The 13483-nt window shown below is 32.4% G+C and overlaps 2 protein-coding genes across 4 annotated transcripts; both read right to left on the reverse strand.

The window, feature by feature from the left end:
- Positions 1–1648: 1648 nt before the first annotated feature.
- Positions 1649–9513, reverse strand: LOC105790506 (linoleate 9S-lipoxygenase 5). Of its 2 annotated transcripts, none has more exons than XM_052635361.1 (9): positions 9077–9513; positions 4757–5082; positions 4410–4653; positions 3807–4307; positions 3617–3702; positions 3457–3531; positions 3057–3349; positions 2704–2967; positions 1649–2608 (listed from the first exon to the last, which is right to left on the reverse strand). In XM_052635361.1, the coding sequence occupies exons 1-9, from the start codon at positions 9249–9251 to the stop codon at positions 1717–1719; spliced, it is 2856 nt and encodes a 951-aa protein (XP_052491321.1). In that variant the 5' UTR covers positions 9252–9513; the 3' UTR covers positions 1649–1716. The 2 variants fall into 2 exon arrangements, with proteins under 2 accessions (XP_052491321.1, XP_052491320.1); XM_052635360.1 differs by having other exon boundaries at positions 3807–4310.
- Positions 9514–10101: 588 nt separating this feature from the next.
- Positions 10102–13302, reverse strand: LOC105790510 (rhodanese-like domain-containing protein 4A, chloroplastic). 2 transcript variants are annotated; one of them, XM_012618149.2, is made up of 5 exons: positions 12586–13302; positions 12394–12496; positions 11434–11637; positions 11044–11107; positions 10102–10493 (listed from the first exon to the last, which is right to left on the reverse strand). In XM_012618149.2, the coding sequence occupies exons 1-4, from the start codon at positions 13299–13301 to the stop codon at positions 11060–11062; spliced, it is 1071 nt and encodes a 356-aa protein (XP_012473603.2). In that variant the 5' UTR covers position 13302; the 3' UTR covers positions 10102–10493; positions 11044–11059. The 2 variants fall into 2 exon arrangements, with proteins under 2 accessions (XP_012473603.2, XP_012473601.1); XM_012618147.2 differs by having other exon boundaries at positions 11401–11637; positions 12586–13300.
- Positions 13303–13483: the final 181 nt, after the last annotated feature.

The raw sequence follows: 13483 nt of genomic DNA on the forward strand, positions 1-13483 counted from the left end.
AGCCCCTGCTTTTTTTTTAAACTCAATTGGGTTACTTGAATTGCCAAAATGTATAAAAAAAAAAAGCTAAGGGCGGATCTAGGGGCTGGCAGGGGCCCCAACCCCCCTAAAATAATTTTTTTTCGTTTAGACCCTTTATAATTTATAAAATTTTAAATTAGTAATGATAAAATTTCACTTTGCCCCCTCCCAAAATAATAAAATTTTGATTTAATCCTCTAAAAATTATAAAGATATAGGTTATTAAAATGACGAAATTGCATTTTTTATCATAAAAATATATAATTTAATTTCGCCCCCCAAAAAAATTTTGACTTTGCCCCTGCCCCTTAAGTCGTATTTTTGGATCCGCCATTAAAAAATGCCCTTTTGCTGTTAAAGTTAGTCGTCCTAATTTTTTCAGTTAAAGTCACCACGTGTCACAATTACGACGTGACAAGTGGTAAAAAAGGATAAAAATTAAAAATAAATAAAAGTTGTAAAAATGATTAATTTTTTATTAAAATATTTAAAACTTGTTAAAATTAGAAAAATATAAAATCGTAAAAAATTGTAAAATATTATAAAAATCATAAAATTTTATAAAATATATAGAAATATAGAAAAATTTAGAAAATTATATAAAGTTGTAAGAAAATTATAAAATGTAAAGAAATATAAAATTAGTAAAAAAATTACAAAATTATCGTACCTAAAGAAGCATTTTATAATTTTTCTATAATTTTAATGGTCAAATGGTCTTTTTAGTGGTGGATCCAAAAATATGACTTAAGGGTAGGGAAAAGTTAAAATTTTTTGGGGTTCGAATTAAATTATAAATTTTATGACAGTAAAATGAAATTTCACCATTTTAATAGCTTATATTTTTATAATTTTTAGAGGATTAAATCAAATTTTTATCATTTTGGGGGGGTCAAAAATAATTTTACCACTGCTAATTTAAAATTTTATAAATTATAAATAGCTTAAATGGAAATTTTCCATTTTAGCGGGGATCGGGGCTCCTACCAGCCCCTTAGATCCGCCCCTGGCCTTTCTGATGCATTTTAACAGTTCAAGTATCTAATTGAGTGAAAAAAAAAAGCAAGGGCTTAATTGCTCTTTTTTTTTTTGAAAAAGTTTGAGGGCATTTTTTATGAATTTTGGCAGTTTAAGTACTCAATTGAGTGAAAAAAAAGTAAGGACTTAATTGCTTTTTTGAAAAAGTTTGAGATATTTTATGCATTTTGAAAGTTCAAATACCCAATTGAGTGTTAAAAAAAAGAGACTTAATTACTTTTTTGAAAAAATTTAAAGTCTTTTTACTATTAAATTTATAAATGAACAAATTGTAATATATATTTTTTATTAATTGAAACAAATTATAAAACCCAAGATTTTTGTTTTGGATTAAGATTATAAAACATATTATATTCTTTTTAAATGTTGGTGCTGGTCATCTATTGGCCAAAACTCAATTTTTTTTCAAATTCTGGTATAATGTATATTAGTATGATACGGTGCATCTGATGTCAACTATTGAAGTCTCAAAATAAATAAATAAATAAATAATACTTTAAAGTTATAGGCAATCATTGGATCAAATATCAAGGGGATGTCAGCTATTGTGGATTCTCATAACCCAAGTTTAAGGTCATTTGGATGGATGTTTTTGAATTATGATTATTTTTATAAATATTAAAAAAAATTATAAGATGGGTAAAATAGCCGAGAAAATTAAATGGAAATACTGTTAGGGATTCCCCTTTCATTAATATCCGTCTTCTCAGGATGATATTTCCCTTTCTCCTTAGATGTTGGACGCATGGATTTTGATGTATCAGGGTACAAGAGCTTGTACGGAATCTTTGCATATCCCCACCTATTCATTAAAAGATATTCTTTATTCCTTTCGTTTATATTTCGCTCTATTGCTTCAAGGTTTTCCCTGAATTCTTGGAACTTTTTCTGAATTATAGACTCATGATCCTCAATAAATGGCCGCTCTTTTTGGGGTGATGTTTGACCCAAATAAACCTCATCTGATGTATGTCGTGACAGAAGATCCATTACCGCAATTGCCAACTTCATTTGGAACTTATCAGGCAACATCTCCTCCACGAACTTCATGATATGCTTTCCTTCCATTTCTTCCTCTTTTGGGAGGAATTTTCTCAATAACATGGGACGATTTGGTGGCCAACCCCCGTATCCATACTGTCCGAAGTTCACTGCTGCATGCAGTCCTGAAGTGATCCATATGAGAGTTGTCAGAGCTTTTACGAGGCTTTCGAATGTATTAATGTCGTACCATCCCTCCTTTCGATCTGCATGTCCTTCTGTTTGGATTTCATTCCACCATTCTTGGATTTCCTCATCTTCCTTCACATCATTGTCGTTATGGTAGAAAATATTGCAGTATTCTGTCACCCATGTTTCAATGGCGGTCCATATCTCAATTCCATCTTTTGCATAGGGATAGTCTTCTAAAACGAGCTCCACCTCAGCGTCAACCTCAAACTTCTTCTGTTCTGCACCTGTCGCCGCCTTGTTGCTTGATTTGTCTCTCTCGACATGCTCCATTAGCCCCGACACAACCTCATCTCTGACTCTGGGTTTCGCCATACCTCTGAAAATGTTATGGTCCTCATCGTTAGTTGTACAACTTGGAACATTTAAAGGAAGTGAATCCATTCAATTCTAATGGATTCAAGAATTACCAACCTTTCGAGAAGGTCTTCAGGAAGGGCCTGCTTATCAAATCTCCATTCTTTATACAAGTAAGAAGACAATTCCATGGAGTATTCACCAGTAAAAAGAAGAGTCTCCAGAATCCCTCCAGCATTAAGGAAGATGGCTCGAGCCAATGCATTTATATGCAGTGTGTCTTTGAAATGAGGATCCAATAGCCTATGGATTGGATGTATTACGCTCAACCGTCTTCTCGTCGCAATTATGAATGGCTCAACTACTGCATGTGTATGCAACCTTGATTTGGATGCATTGGCACATCAAAACAAACATATAAATTTAACAGATACGAAATTAATTGGGTTAATTTAATGATTACTACTTACCAATGGCTAACTAACTGGTGGTAAGCTGCATCGTTGGATGCAACGTGAAATTTTGCTAACTCCCATAAAACTGGGGAACAATTTGCTTCAACAAGGAACTTGCTGCGGCCACCATCAGAGTCTTCAGGCAAGCTTAGTTCTATTGCTACTGGTATAATCGTTTCATAGGATGATTCATCTGCTATTAGTATCGTTCGAGTTGCGTAAGCGCAAACACCTTTCCCGTTTATCATTTTCAAAAATTGCTCAAAGTAATTGTGGTCCAAGATGAATGCCCTATTGGCTTCCATTGGCTGCCATATAGTGTTATGTATGCATTCATAAAGTAGTTAATTTGAAAGGAAAAGAAATACATATCTCTGCAAAATGATCTTGAACAAACTAGTTTTCTTTTTTATACCTCTTTCAGAAGACTTTCAAGATCTTTGAGTTCAATACCCGGGTACCTTTCCTGAAAAATTTCCATATCCTCCTCCTGCAACGTTTATAATGTTAGAGATTCAAATCTATTAATTCTTACGGCTAAAAAATTATATATTATAAACCTAGGAAAGAGACACCTTCAAGCGCCGGATTCGAACAGGATTTGTTCCTGCAAGCATTTGACGACCAAACTCCTCTTCCGCAAAAGCAGCGAATTTTTCCTCTTAAAACAACATAAATCGTTTCAATCAACGTATCTTTGATCATATATCATGCTCTTGATAAATAGAAAAACATCTATGGCAGTTATAAGTTCATGTTTCCCACCTGCTATAATTGAAGGCAATTGAGCACTGACATGTTGTCTTTTGAGAGCAAGAGTGGCAACAACTTGATCAAGAATTTCCTTGGGTACCAATTTTTCCAGCCGCTGCTTGTCCGAATCGTCCAGTTCTTCCACTTCTTTGTCTGCATAAAAGCCTATAATGTCTTCAAAAATGTCTTGTTCCTCACTTGGATCTGACCTGTTGGGACCTCCATGAGAAGATGGTAATTTTAGCTTTCTACAGAAATCTATTATGGATCGAATGAATCTAACATCTTTCTTCGATATCGCTGCCTTGGGTACAAAGAAATGTGCAACTTTGGTGACGAAGTCGGGACATTCTTGATCCCACAAGTGTGGGGGCGTTGATTCCGGCGCAAGAAATCGAATAAGTGCCTCGACAAAGTTGTTTTTCAGTTCTTGTAGCTTTTCATTGCTCATTCGCTCATCTGGTGGAACATAAAACTGGAAGCACCTTGCTGGTCCAGACTCCCTTGAATGGTCTACTTCACATACAACCAAATATATCAAATGAAAGCAATCAATGAAACATAAATAATTAGACAAATTTAAATTTATATATTCAATGGTCTATTTATATTTACCGTGTTGGCAATTAAGGTGGCTCGTTTTCAACCGACGTGGGTATGGAAATTTAGTGGAATCACCCAACACAGGTCTATCATACGATCGACCCTTTTCAGGATCTCGAAGATCGTTATAGACATCATAATCATAAATTCGATCCCATGGGTTCCATTCACCCTTTAGTCTTGGGGCTTGTAGTTTCAGAAGTTCTTTTTTTCTCAATTCTACTAAACCCTTTGGTGTTTCCTTCGGAAGATATAACTGTAAAAAATACAACACTTTCAATCATAATCAAATATTAGATGCATTGAACTACATATAATTTAATAACTAAGTTATCTCAATTATACATATGTAAGCATACTTGATCTGAGAAGAAAATCCGTTTAAATCCGGTCTTGGTAATGGGGTAAACCCAAGAACGGCAATAGAAATGAAACTTTCGTTCCTCGAGATCTGGATGCTTAATGTAATGTAATGTGACGGATTTTAGGAAAAACTCATGCTTCTTATCTCTATTTTCAACAACAAAAGCCCCTGGAATCCCGAAATCTCGCGTCACCTCGAACTTCAATTCGAATTTGATCACTTTTATTGGCACCTTCATGCTTAAGACTTCATGTTTTTTCCTTTCTAGCTCTTTCCCCTTCATTACGTATGCATTCTCACTTTCAACCCCTTTTCTCGTGGCTGCAATATATACATATATATATTCATATAACTACTAACTAGAATCAAATTATTACAATATGCAATTTAAAAAATGGATTGATAATCAAAATATATTTAAACCTAAGTCAAAATAAATTACCATAAATACGTGTGATGAGACTCACACTTAAAGGTGATCATGGCCGGGTCGGGTTGGGTTCAGGCCAGGTCTAGAAAAAAATTTTGGCCCGCATCCTAGGCCCGAGCCTGACCCGACCCGAAATATGGGCTTGAAATTTTGTCTAGGCCCGGCCCAAAAAAAATTCCTAAGCCCAGCCCGGCCCATTTTTTAATAAACACCAAAATTGTATTTTTAAAATTAAAAAAAGTATTTTTAAAATACTATAAAATAAAAAATAAAAAATAAATATTTATTTTATATAATTATTATATAAATACTAAATGTCTAATGGGAAATGGGAAAATAGAAAATGTATTTTAAAAATAAAATATATATTTATTATATATTCGAGCCCGGGCCAAAAAAGTTTTGCCTGAGGCCCGGCCTATTTTCTAAACAGGCCTCGTTTTTTTTTGCCCAAACCCATATTTCTGGCCGATATTTTTACTCGAATCCTCCCATATTTCGGACGAGCCGTTGGTTCAGGTCAGGCCGCCCAACCCATGATCACCTCTACTCACACTCAAAATCCCCAAAACTTAAATCTTGATGTTAATTCAGTGATCAACCATTTCATATAACATAAATGCTTAGATTTTTTTTTCTATGCTTTTTTATACAATTAAAAGGAATAACTTACGTTTGGATGATACTAAAAACTAAAGCTTTTATGTACTAATAAAAATTTATCACATCATCAAATTTTAAAGACATGAAATTATTATTTTACACTCATCCATAAAAAATTTATTTTATGAACTCTTCCCATTACATTATTCATGGTCCCCTTCCAATTATTTAATAACATTTCAACATTTTTTTATGTCATTGACACATAATATTAGTGTTTTTTTTTACCCTAAACCTAAAACTTAAAATTTCAAACTCGGGCCTTAGACCCTAAACTCGTAACCCGTAACCCCAAACCCTTAAACCCTAACCTTGAACCCCAAACCTTAAACATTGATCATTAAATTCCAAACCCTAAATTCAAAGTTTAAGGTTCAAGATTCAAGTTTAAGGTTCGCGGTTCAAGGTAAACTAATTACCAAAATTATGTGTTAACATCGAAAAAATTGTAGAAAAATGTAACACCCCTTACCCGTATCCGTCGCCGGAATAGGGTGCGAGGCATTACTAGAACACATACACTTGTAAACGTATTTAACCGTATTATAAAATTTCATCTAAATTAAAACTTTCAAATTTTTAACATGCTTTTATAATTCTTCACAATATATCCTCTAAATATTATATTCATAATAAATAAGGCCTACGAGACCCGATTTATATTCATGCAATTCACAAGTCTTAACAATTCAATGCTTCATTTCCATTTCATTCAATTCATAATTTCTCATGTTCACAATTCAAATCAATTTCTCAATCCAATATACATTTCAATGTCACAATAATTCTTTTAATTCAAATCATATCACTAGCAATAGAAATTTCCATTTACTTCTCATACAATTCAATATCATTAAGTTCAATACTAATACGTATTTACCATTTAACTCAAAGTTTATCGATTATGCCATTCATTAACACATTTATGAAATTCTTAATTTTGCAATGAAAACATCGCTTTAGCTTTTAATTTAGCTAAAATCATATCATCATCAATCTCATAGTAACTATTTGAAATAAAACATTACATCATTTCTAATTCAACATTTATCGATTATGATTGAATATATGACCGATTTATACACAAGTCATTCATATATTTTCCAATTTTCCTCCTCCTCCTTTCCATTCCATATCCTTAATGTATATAACACGCTTAAATAACATTAACTATATTTTCACTATTTCCTTATAAGTAAATTCAAATTTGTCTATCCGAGTCAGAGTCACTAAATTATTTATATCTTGAGTTACAAAACTCCAAATTAAGATCCGTTAATTTTATCTGAAACTAGACTTACATATCTTCTTATCATAAAATTTTAAGAATTTTTGGCCTAGCCAATAAGTACAGTTTATTATTTAAAGTCTCCCTTGTTTCACTACTAGACAGTTCCGACCCTTCTTCACTAAAAATTAATTATCTCCTCGTACGGGATTCGGATGATGTTTCTGTTTGTTTCTATTGAAAATAGACTCATTCAGAATTTTAAATATATAAATTTAAGCCCATAATTATTTTTATTTAATTTTTTATGATTTTCCAAATTCAGAACAGGGGAACCCAAAATCATTCTGACATTGTCTCACAAAATTTATTATATCTCATAATTTACAATTCCATTACTTACACCGCTTCTTCTATGAGGAACTAGACTCAATAAGCTTTAATTTCATATTTTATTCATTCTCTAATTCGATTCTCACAATTTTTGGTGATTTTTCAAATTTAAACTATTGCTGCTGTCCAAAACTGTTTTAGTGCAAAATGTTGATTTCCATTTTGCCCCAAATTTCACAGTTCATACAATTCAGTCCTTGCTCAATTAACCCCTCAATTAAGCTAATTTTTCTCAATTAGTACTTTAGCTAGACATTATAAGTTATTCATAATTATTAAAATTCAGAATTTCCTCATAAAACCCTAACTTGTTTTACTATTAGGTCCCAAACATTCACTTTCTATTCAATTCTTTCAATAAAATCAGCATATAAACAATTTAAAGCTCTAATTCCATGCTAAATCATCATATACTTGCAGCAAATATTCATAGCAACTTTCAACTTCTTTCATAGAATCAAAAACTAATGAATTCAACAAGTGGGCCTAGTTGTAAAAGTCACAAAAACACAAAAATTTCAAGAAATAATCAAGAATTGAACTTACTTGCAGTAAAAATATGAAAAACCAGCTTAAGGAAACCCTTCTATGGTGTTTTTACTGATGAGAATGCAGAAAAATAAAGAGAAATCTAGATAATTCCACTTGGATCCTAGTTTTATTAAGTAATTTTGCAATATTCTAATTTTGCCCTTAATTCTCCTTACTTTCTTGCTGGTTTCATGCCTTTGCCGTCCAGCCCAAATAGAAATTGGGTCTATTTACCTTTTAAGCCCTGTTTCTTTTATCATTTAAGCTATTTAATCATTTTCTATAATTTTGCATTTGTTACAACTTAGTCCTTTTTATTCAATTAATTATCGGAACTTTAAAATTTCTTAACGAAACTTTAATACTAACTTTTTAACACTCCATAAATATTTATAAAAATATTTATCGCTCGGTTTAAAATCTCCGAGGTCTCGATACATCGTTTTTTTTAATTATTTTAATATTTATTTCTAGTGCACTATTTACTATTTCAAAATTTTTCTTAACTTCACATTTAACTTATACTCACTAAATTAATAATATTTTCTGCTCATTTGTCGGATTTAGTGATCTCGAATCACCGTTCCGACACCCCTGAAAATTCAGGCCATTTCATTTTTTCTCGTCGGATTTGTGGTCCCGAAACCACTATTCTGACTAGACCCAAAATTGGGCTGTTACAAAAAATTACTATTTTTGTAAAAAAATTAGTTGCACAAAAATAAAAAATAAAAACAAAATGATAAAAATTTGTAAAAGAAGAAAAGATGTTTGTTTATAATTTAAAAAATTAATTATTTTAAGTAATTAATTAAAGTTAAATTAAGGTAGAGAATATATTAGATATAGACGAGTGTATAATGATATTTTGTTATCTTTAAAATTTAACAACATGACACGATTCTATTAGTGCTTAAAAACTATATTTTTTAGGTGATCCTAATATAATTTATTCTCTTATTTTCTTTAATAAAAGAAAAAAATAAAAAATTAAATCAAAATATTTTTAAATATATATATATATATAGCCATGGTTGGATACAGTATGACAATGCCTTGTATATACTTACTTGGATCCATGTTGTCTTGGCTGTAAAGCCGAAAAACAACAGATGATCCAGAGGCACAGAGAGAGAACCAAGGACTGCGATCGATCTCAATTTCTCCTCGGATAATGTATTTTTGAGGGTCATGGCGATGGCAATGTGCTTGTCGTAATCCACAACAGCCCATGGTGTCTACCATAATTTGTTGCCTCCTTTTTCAGTTCCCAAGGCTTTTCCTTTTAATCCTTAAAAAAAGATCACCACCTGTTTGATAAATAGCATACAAGATATTTTAGCAAAGCTATGGAACTTAATCCGAGGTGACGAAGGAGAGCGCAAATATATAATGCTTGCAGTAGAAGTTCATTTTTTATGGTGACGTGACCGAGTCGAAAGAGCTAACCAGCCCAATTAGCGTGAGGAATGTTCTTGGCTTTAGTTGGGAGGTTAAGCTTTGAATCTAGTACATTGCCTAGCCATTGAGTTTCCTTGTTGGCCACTTTTTTACTTCAAATTAGATTCCCCCACCCTCGTGTTTTCTGCTTGCTTTCCTCACTGTTTAAAATCCTTGTTTCGTTTTACTGTCTCCTTCTGTGCAGCATGCATAGATGCTTCCATTGTCAATTTCTTCACATCATTGTATATTAATGCCCTTAACAACCATTGACACTTATTTCATAAAGAAAAAAAAACCATTGATCGACTACTTGTGATTGTAAAATAATAAAATAACAGATATTAATTATTTGGTCTATTATAAAAATAGAGGATCAAATTATATAAAGATTAAATATCAAATGGGATCATTGTAGAAATCAAATTTGCTATTTTACTATTATCTTATAATGATTAAAAAGAGGAAAAATAAGTCGTGTTATTGGTTAGTCTAAATAATTAATATTTTGTTTAAAATCACTCCAAAAATTTTAAGAGAGTAATTATTAACTAATTATATTGAAAATTAAAATATAAATTTAAGCATAATAGGAAGATAAAAATGATATTTGAGCATTTTCTTACCTCGAAAAATAAATGAGTGGGGCCTTCCATTGGTAGATAAGTACATAGATTCTCTTGATAAGCTTTCAAACACATACGAACTGTTTCAACATGTCTTTTTGTTCAGTATCTTCCATGCTCTTATTAGATTCATTAAGCTTGAACAGTGCACATGCTAAGTTACAGTACTCGAATTCAAGTAATATAGATTGGGATAGTCATTTGCCAAGATTCTCTCGGTCAACTCAAAATTTTTCAGATAATAGTTTTTTTAACTCCTTCTGCGGGTAGGAAGAGGTGAAATAGTGAGAGGACCCCCATGTTCATCAGTATGCATAATTTTGTTGAAGCAACATCATCAGGATGTTGATTTTCTGGCTTTGCAGAGAATGAATGATATTAGGTCCTTGAGTGAATTTGATATTTTGCCTCGCTGTGAACCCTTCATAATCAAAGACACAAGAGTAAAGCCAAGGAATATATGATATTACATGCAGGACAGCTTCATTGTCACATATGGGAATCTTATTGCTTTCAATATTTGCATCTCTAATTGAACTGCTCAATTGAAAAATTACAAAAATACCTTTTCTATATACAAAGCCACAACATTTATATGAAGTTATTTTTGTCTTTTCATTTGGTTATAATATAAACTTTTTATAAATATATTTTGTTACATTGATTTTTTTCACCTGTGACATAATTTACACCTATATCTATTAATCTATCTATCATGGAAATAAACATGTAAAACTTGCATGGATGGAATTTTATATGAAATGTACCTTGGCTCTATTTTGTTTAACTCTGATTCTCAAATTGTATTTATTTGACATAATATAACCTAAAATTGAGAATGTTTCTTTAAGAAACATAGAACTTAAATTATATGGGTAATTACAAAAATGAAAAGTATGCTTTCCAAAAGTGGAATGATCTTCAGCAATGGATAATGATGAGTGTATGTGACCACTGGCAGAGATACTCACAGACAGCTTATCATTCTCATGGTTTTGATGGAGTTGGTGAAGATGGTGGCTTCAAATCCGGGTACTACATAGAAAAGAGGGTGAGTTTCAGTAAAATTAATTCATGTATTAATGTAAAAGATTTAACATGTAAATTAGTCTTCGAATTGGACCTCAAATGAATATATTCATTTCTTTCCTATGTATTCAAGGGATTGTTAAAATGTCATATCGCACTAGGGTAAGGAGAAGAGAGAATAGGTGAGTGTCCGACATGAATATGTTCATATTTTTAAAAGTTCTTCCCGTACTCGTATTCGAATATGCAAAGAAAAATAAAGATTCGGAGCAACATAATATAAAAGAGAGAAGTCATACATTAGGGTAAGGAGAAGAGGAGTGGGAACCAACTTTTGCATGTGGCATAGATTCAGTAAGTTCATGATCCATGGTTTGACTTTCTAATATGGGAGCAGTTGTAGAAGAGGAACCCTCTTTCTTATCCTCAACTTGATCAACTGCTCCGTTTACTCCAAACCCTCTAGAAATTTTGATCTTCTTCTTCTTCTTACTCGTAATATGCACAGAAGGTGGCAAAAGGGTCTCCTGTATTGCCTGCATGAAACCAAAAAACCATAACACATGCAATCCATATTCTATCATGTTAACCGAACTCAAAGGTGAGTTTCCAAATAGGGTTACACGTAAACGCAGATATTTTAGTAAAAAATAGGAGTTCAGGTAACATATATACATATACATATATATACATACTAATAGCAGATAGCCTAATACCACTTTTACACAGACATGATCAAACTTAGATGTTTTACCATTTAAACTATAAATGAGATATAAACTAAAGGAACCTATGTTGCTGGCTTCATTTTTTCTAAGTATTTGTACCATCACATATCTGAATATACTCTCGTGTTGAACACATACTCATACTTGACACTTGTACTCGACTCTAATGAACAATTGGTCAATTTTAGACATGAGAATGAAGGCAAACAAAGAAAGCAATAAAAGGAATGAGATTTTAAGTCCAAAGTATTTCAGTCTATAAACAAAAAACTTCATATTCAGGTGATGTTTTGTTTCAAGTTCTCTATTAGCCAAAGGTCAATACTAATCTAATTAGATCAATTGCTTAATCTACCAAAAAAGATACAAGAATAATACAAACATGTACTCAAAAACATGATTTAGAAAGAAGGAACATTGCTTAAAAGAAACCAAACTAGAAACATAAAAATGAAACTGAATTACTATCCTCAGAAGTACAAAATGTATTCAAAACAGAGCTTTACTAAAAAGAATCCATGAACTCTTTGATTCAGCCATTTACTAAGAAAAAAACAGACTTACCAACCATCCTTTCTTGCCCATGACTCCATCCCTGATTGCATAAGCCTCCTTAAACCCCTTCTTATACAATAACTCAGCTGCTTTCAAGGAATTCCCATCAAAACTGCCTTACACAATAAGAGGAAACAACTATGCAGTTATGAAATGATTCTACAACAAACAAAGCAATTAAAGTAAATCCCAAAGGCTTACTTGTCAAGAACACAAATAACAGTATTTGCAGGGTTTGGAAACTTCTCCAGGACTTCCTTCACGAACCCATCTTCATTTTCAGCAGTAAACTGAAGTTGAACCGTGTCCTTGTTGAGGAAACTCAAATTTGGGGAGGCCAAAGAAGCCAGAGTCTTGTTCTCTCTAATATCCAAAAGCTGTGCACTTGGGTCATCACGGAGTTTCCTAAATGCATCAATGGCGGGTATGAACTTACATTTAGTCAAGTACTGTTTAGTTAAAGGCACAACAACAAGCCAAATGAAAGTGCATCCAGCAACAAAAAATGGATTCTTGTTAAAAAATTCATCAACCGAGACCAACACTGCTTCAAGGTTTACTTTGCCAGGCTCGGGAGAGGATATAACTGTGTCAGCGACGGCAAGACAAGGGAAAGAAGTAAAGAGGTTAAATAAGGTAAAAGAAACATGGGTTTTGGCTACAGTTTGTAAAATAGGAGAGTTTTGAAGGATCGAGAGAGGGTTGTGAGAGGGTAGTTTAATGGTGGGAGATTTGGGTTGTCGAGACATAGAGTTTGAAGAAACTGATTTGAGGGTTTTGGGGTGACTTTGGAAGGATGGAGAAGATGAAAGGATGATGGAAAAGGACTCCATTAATGACTGTCGAGGAAAAAACACGAGAGTGGAGAAGATGATAAGAGTGGAAATGATTGGGCTGACAGGGAATCTAGCTGGCATGGTTTTGGTTTCACCAAATTCTATTGAAGGCTTAATACAGATCTGCTGTGTTTGAGCCTTAATTTCTTTCCAAGGCCCAAATGGAAATTGATAATTTTGGTAACATTATTATAATAAGGCTTTTTTTAACAATTAATCAAAAAAAATATTTATAAAAATTACCCAACCTGAAAAATTATGAC

This window comes from Gossypium raimondii, chromosome 8 (genome assembly GCF_025698545.1).
Source record: "Gossypium raimondii isolate GPD5lz chromosome 8, ASM2569854v1, whole genome shotgun sequence".
Taxonomy (NCBI): Eukaryota; Viridiplantae; Streptophyta; class Magnoliopsida; order Malvales; family Malvaceae; genus Gossypium; species Gossypium raimondii.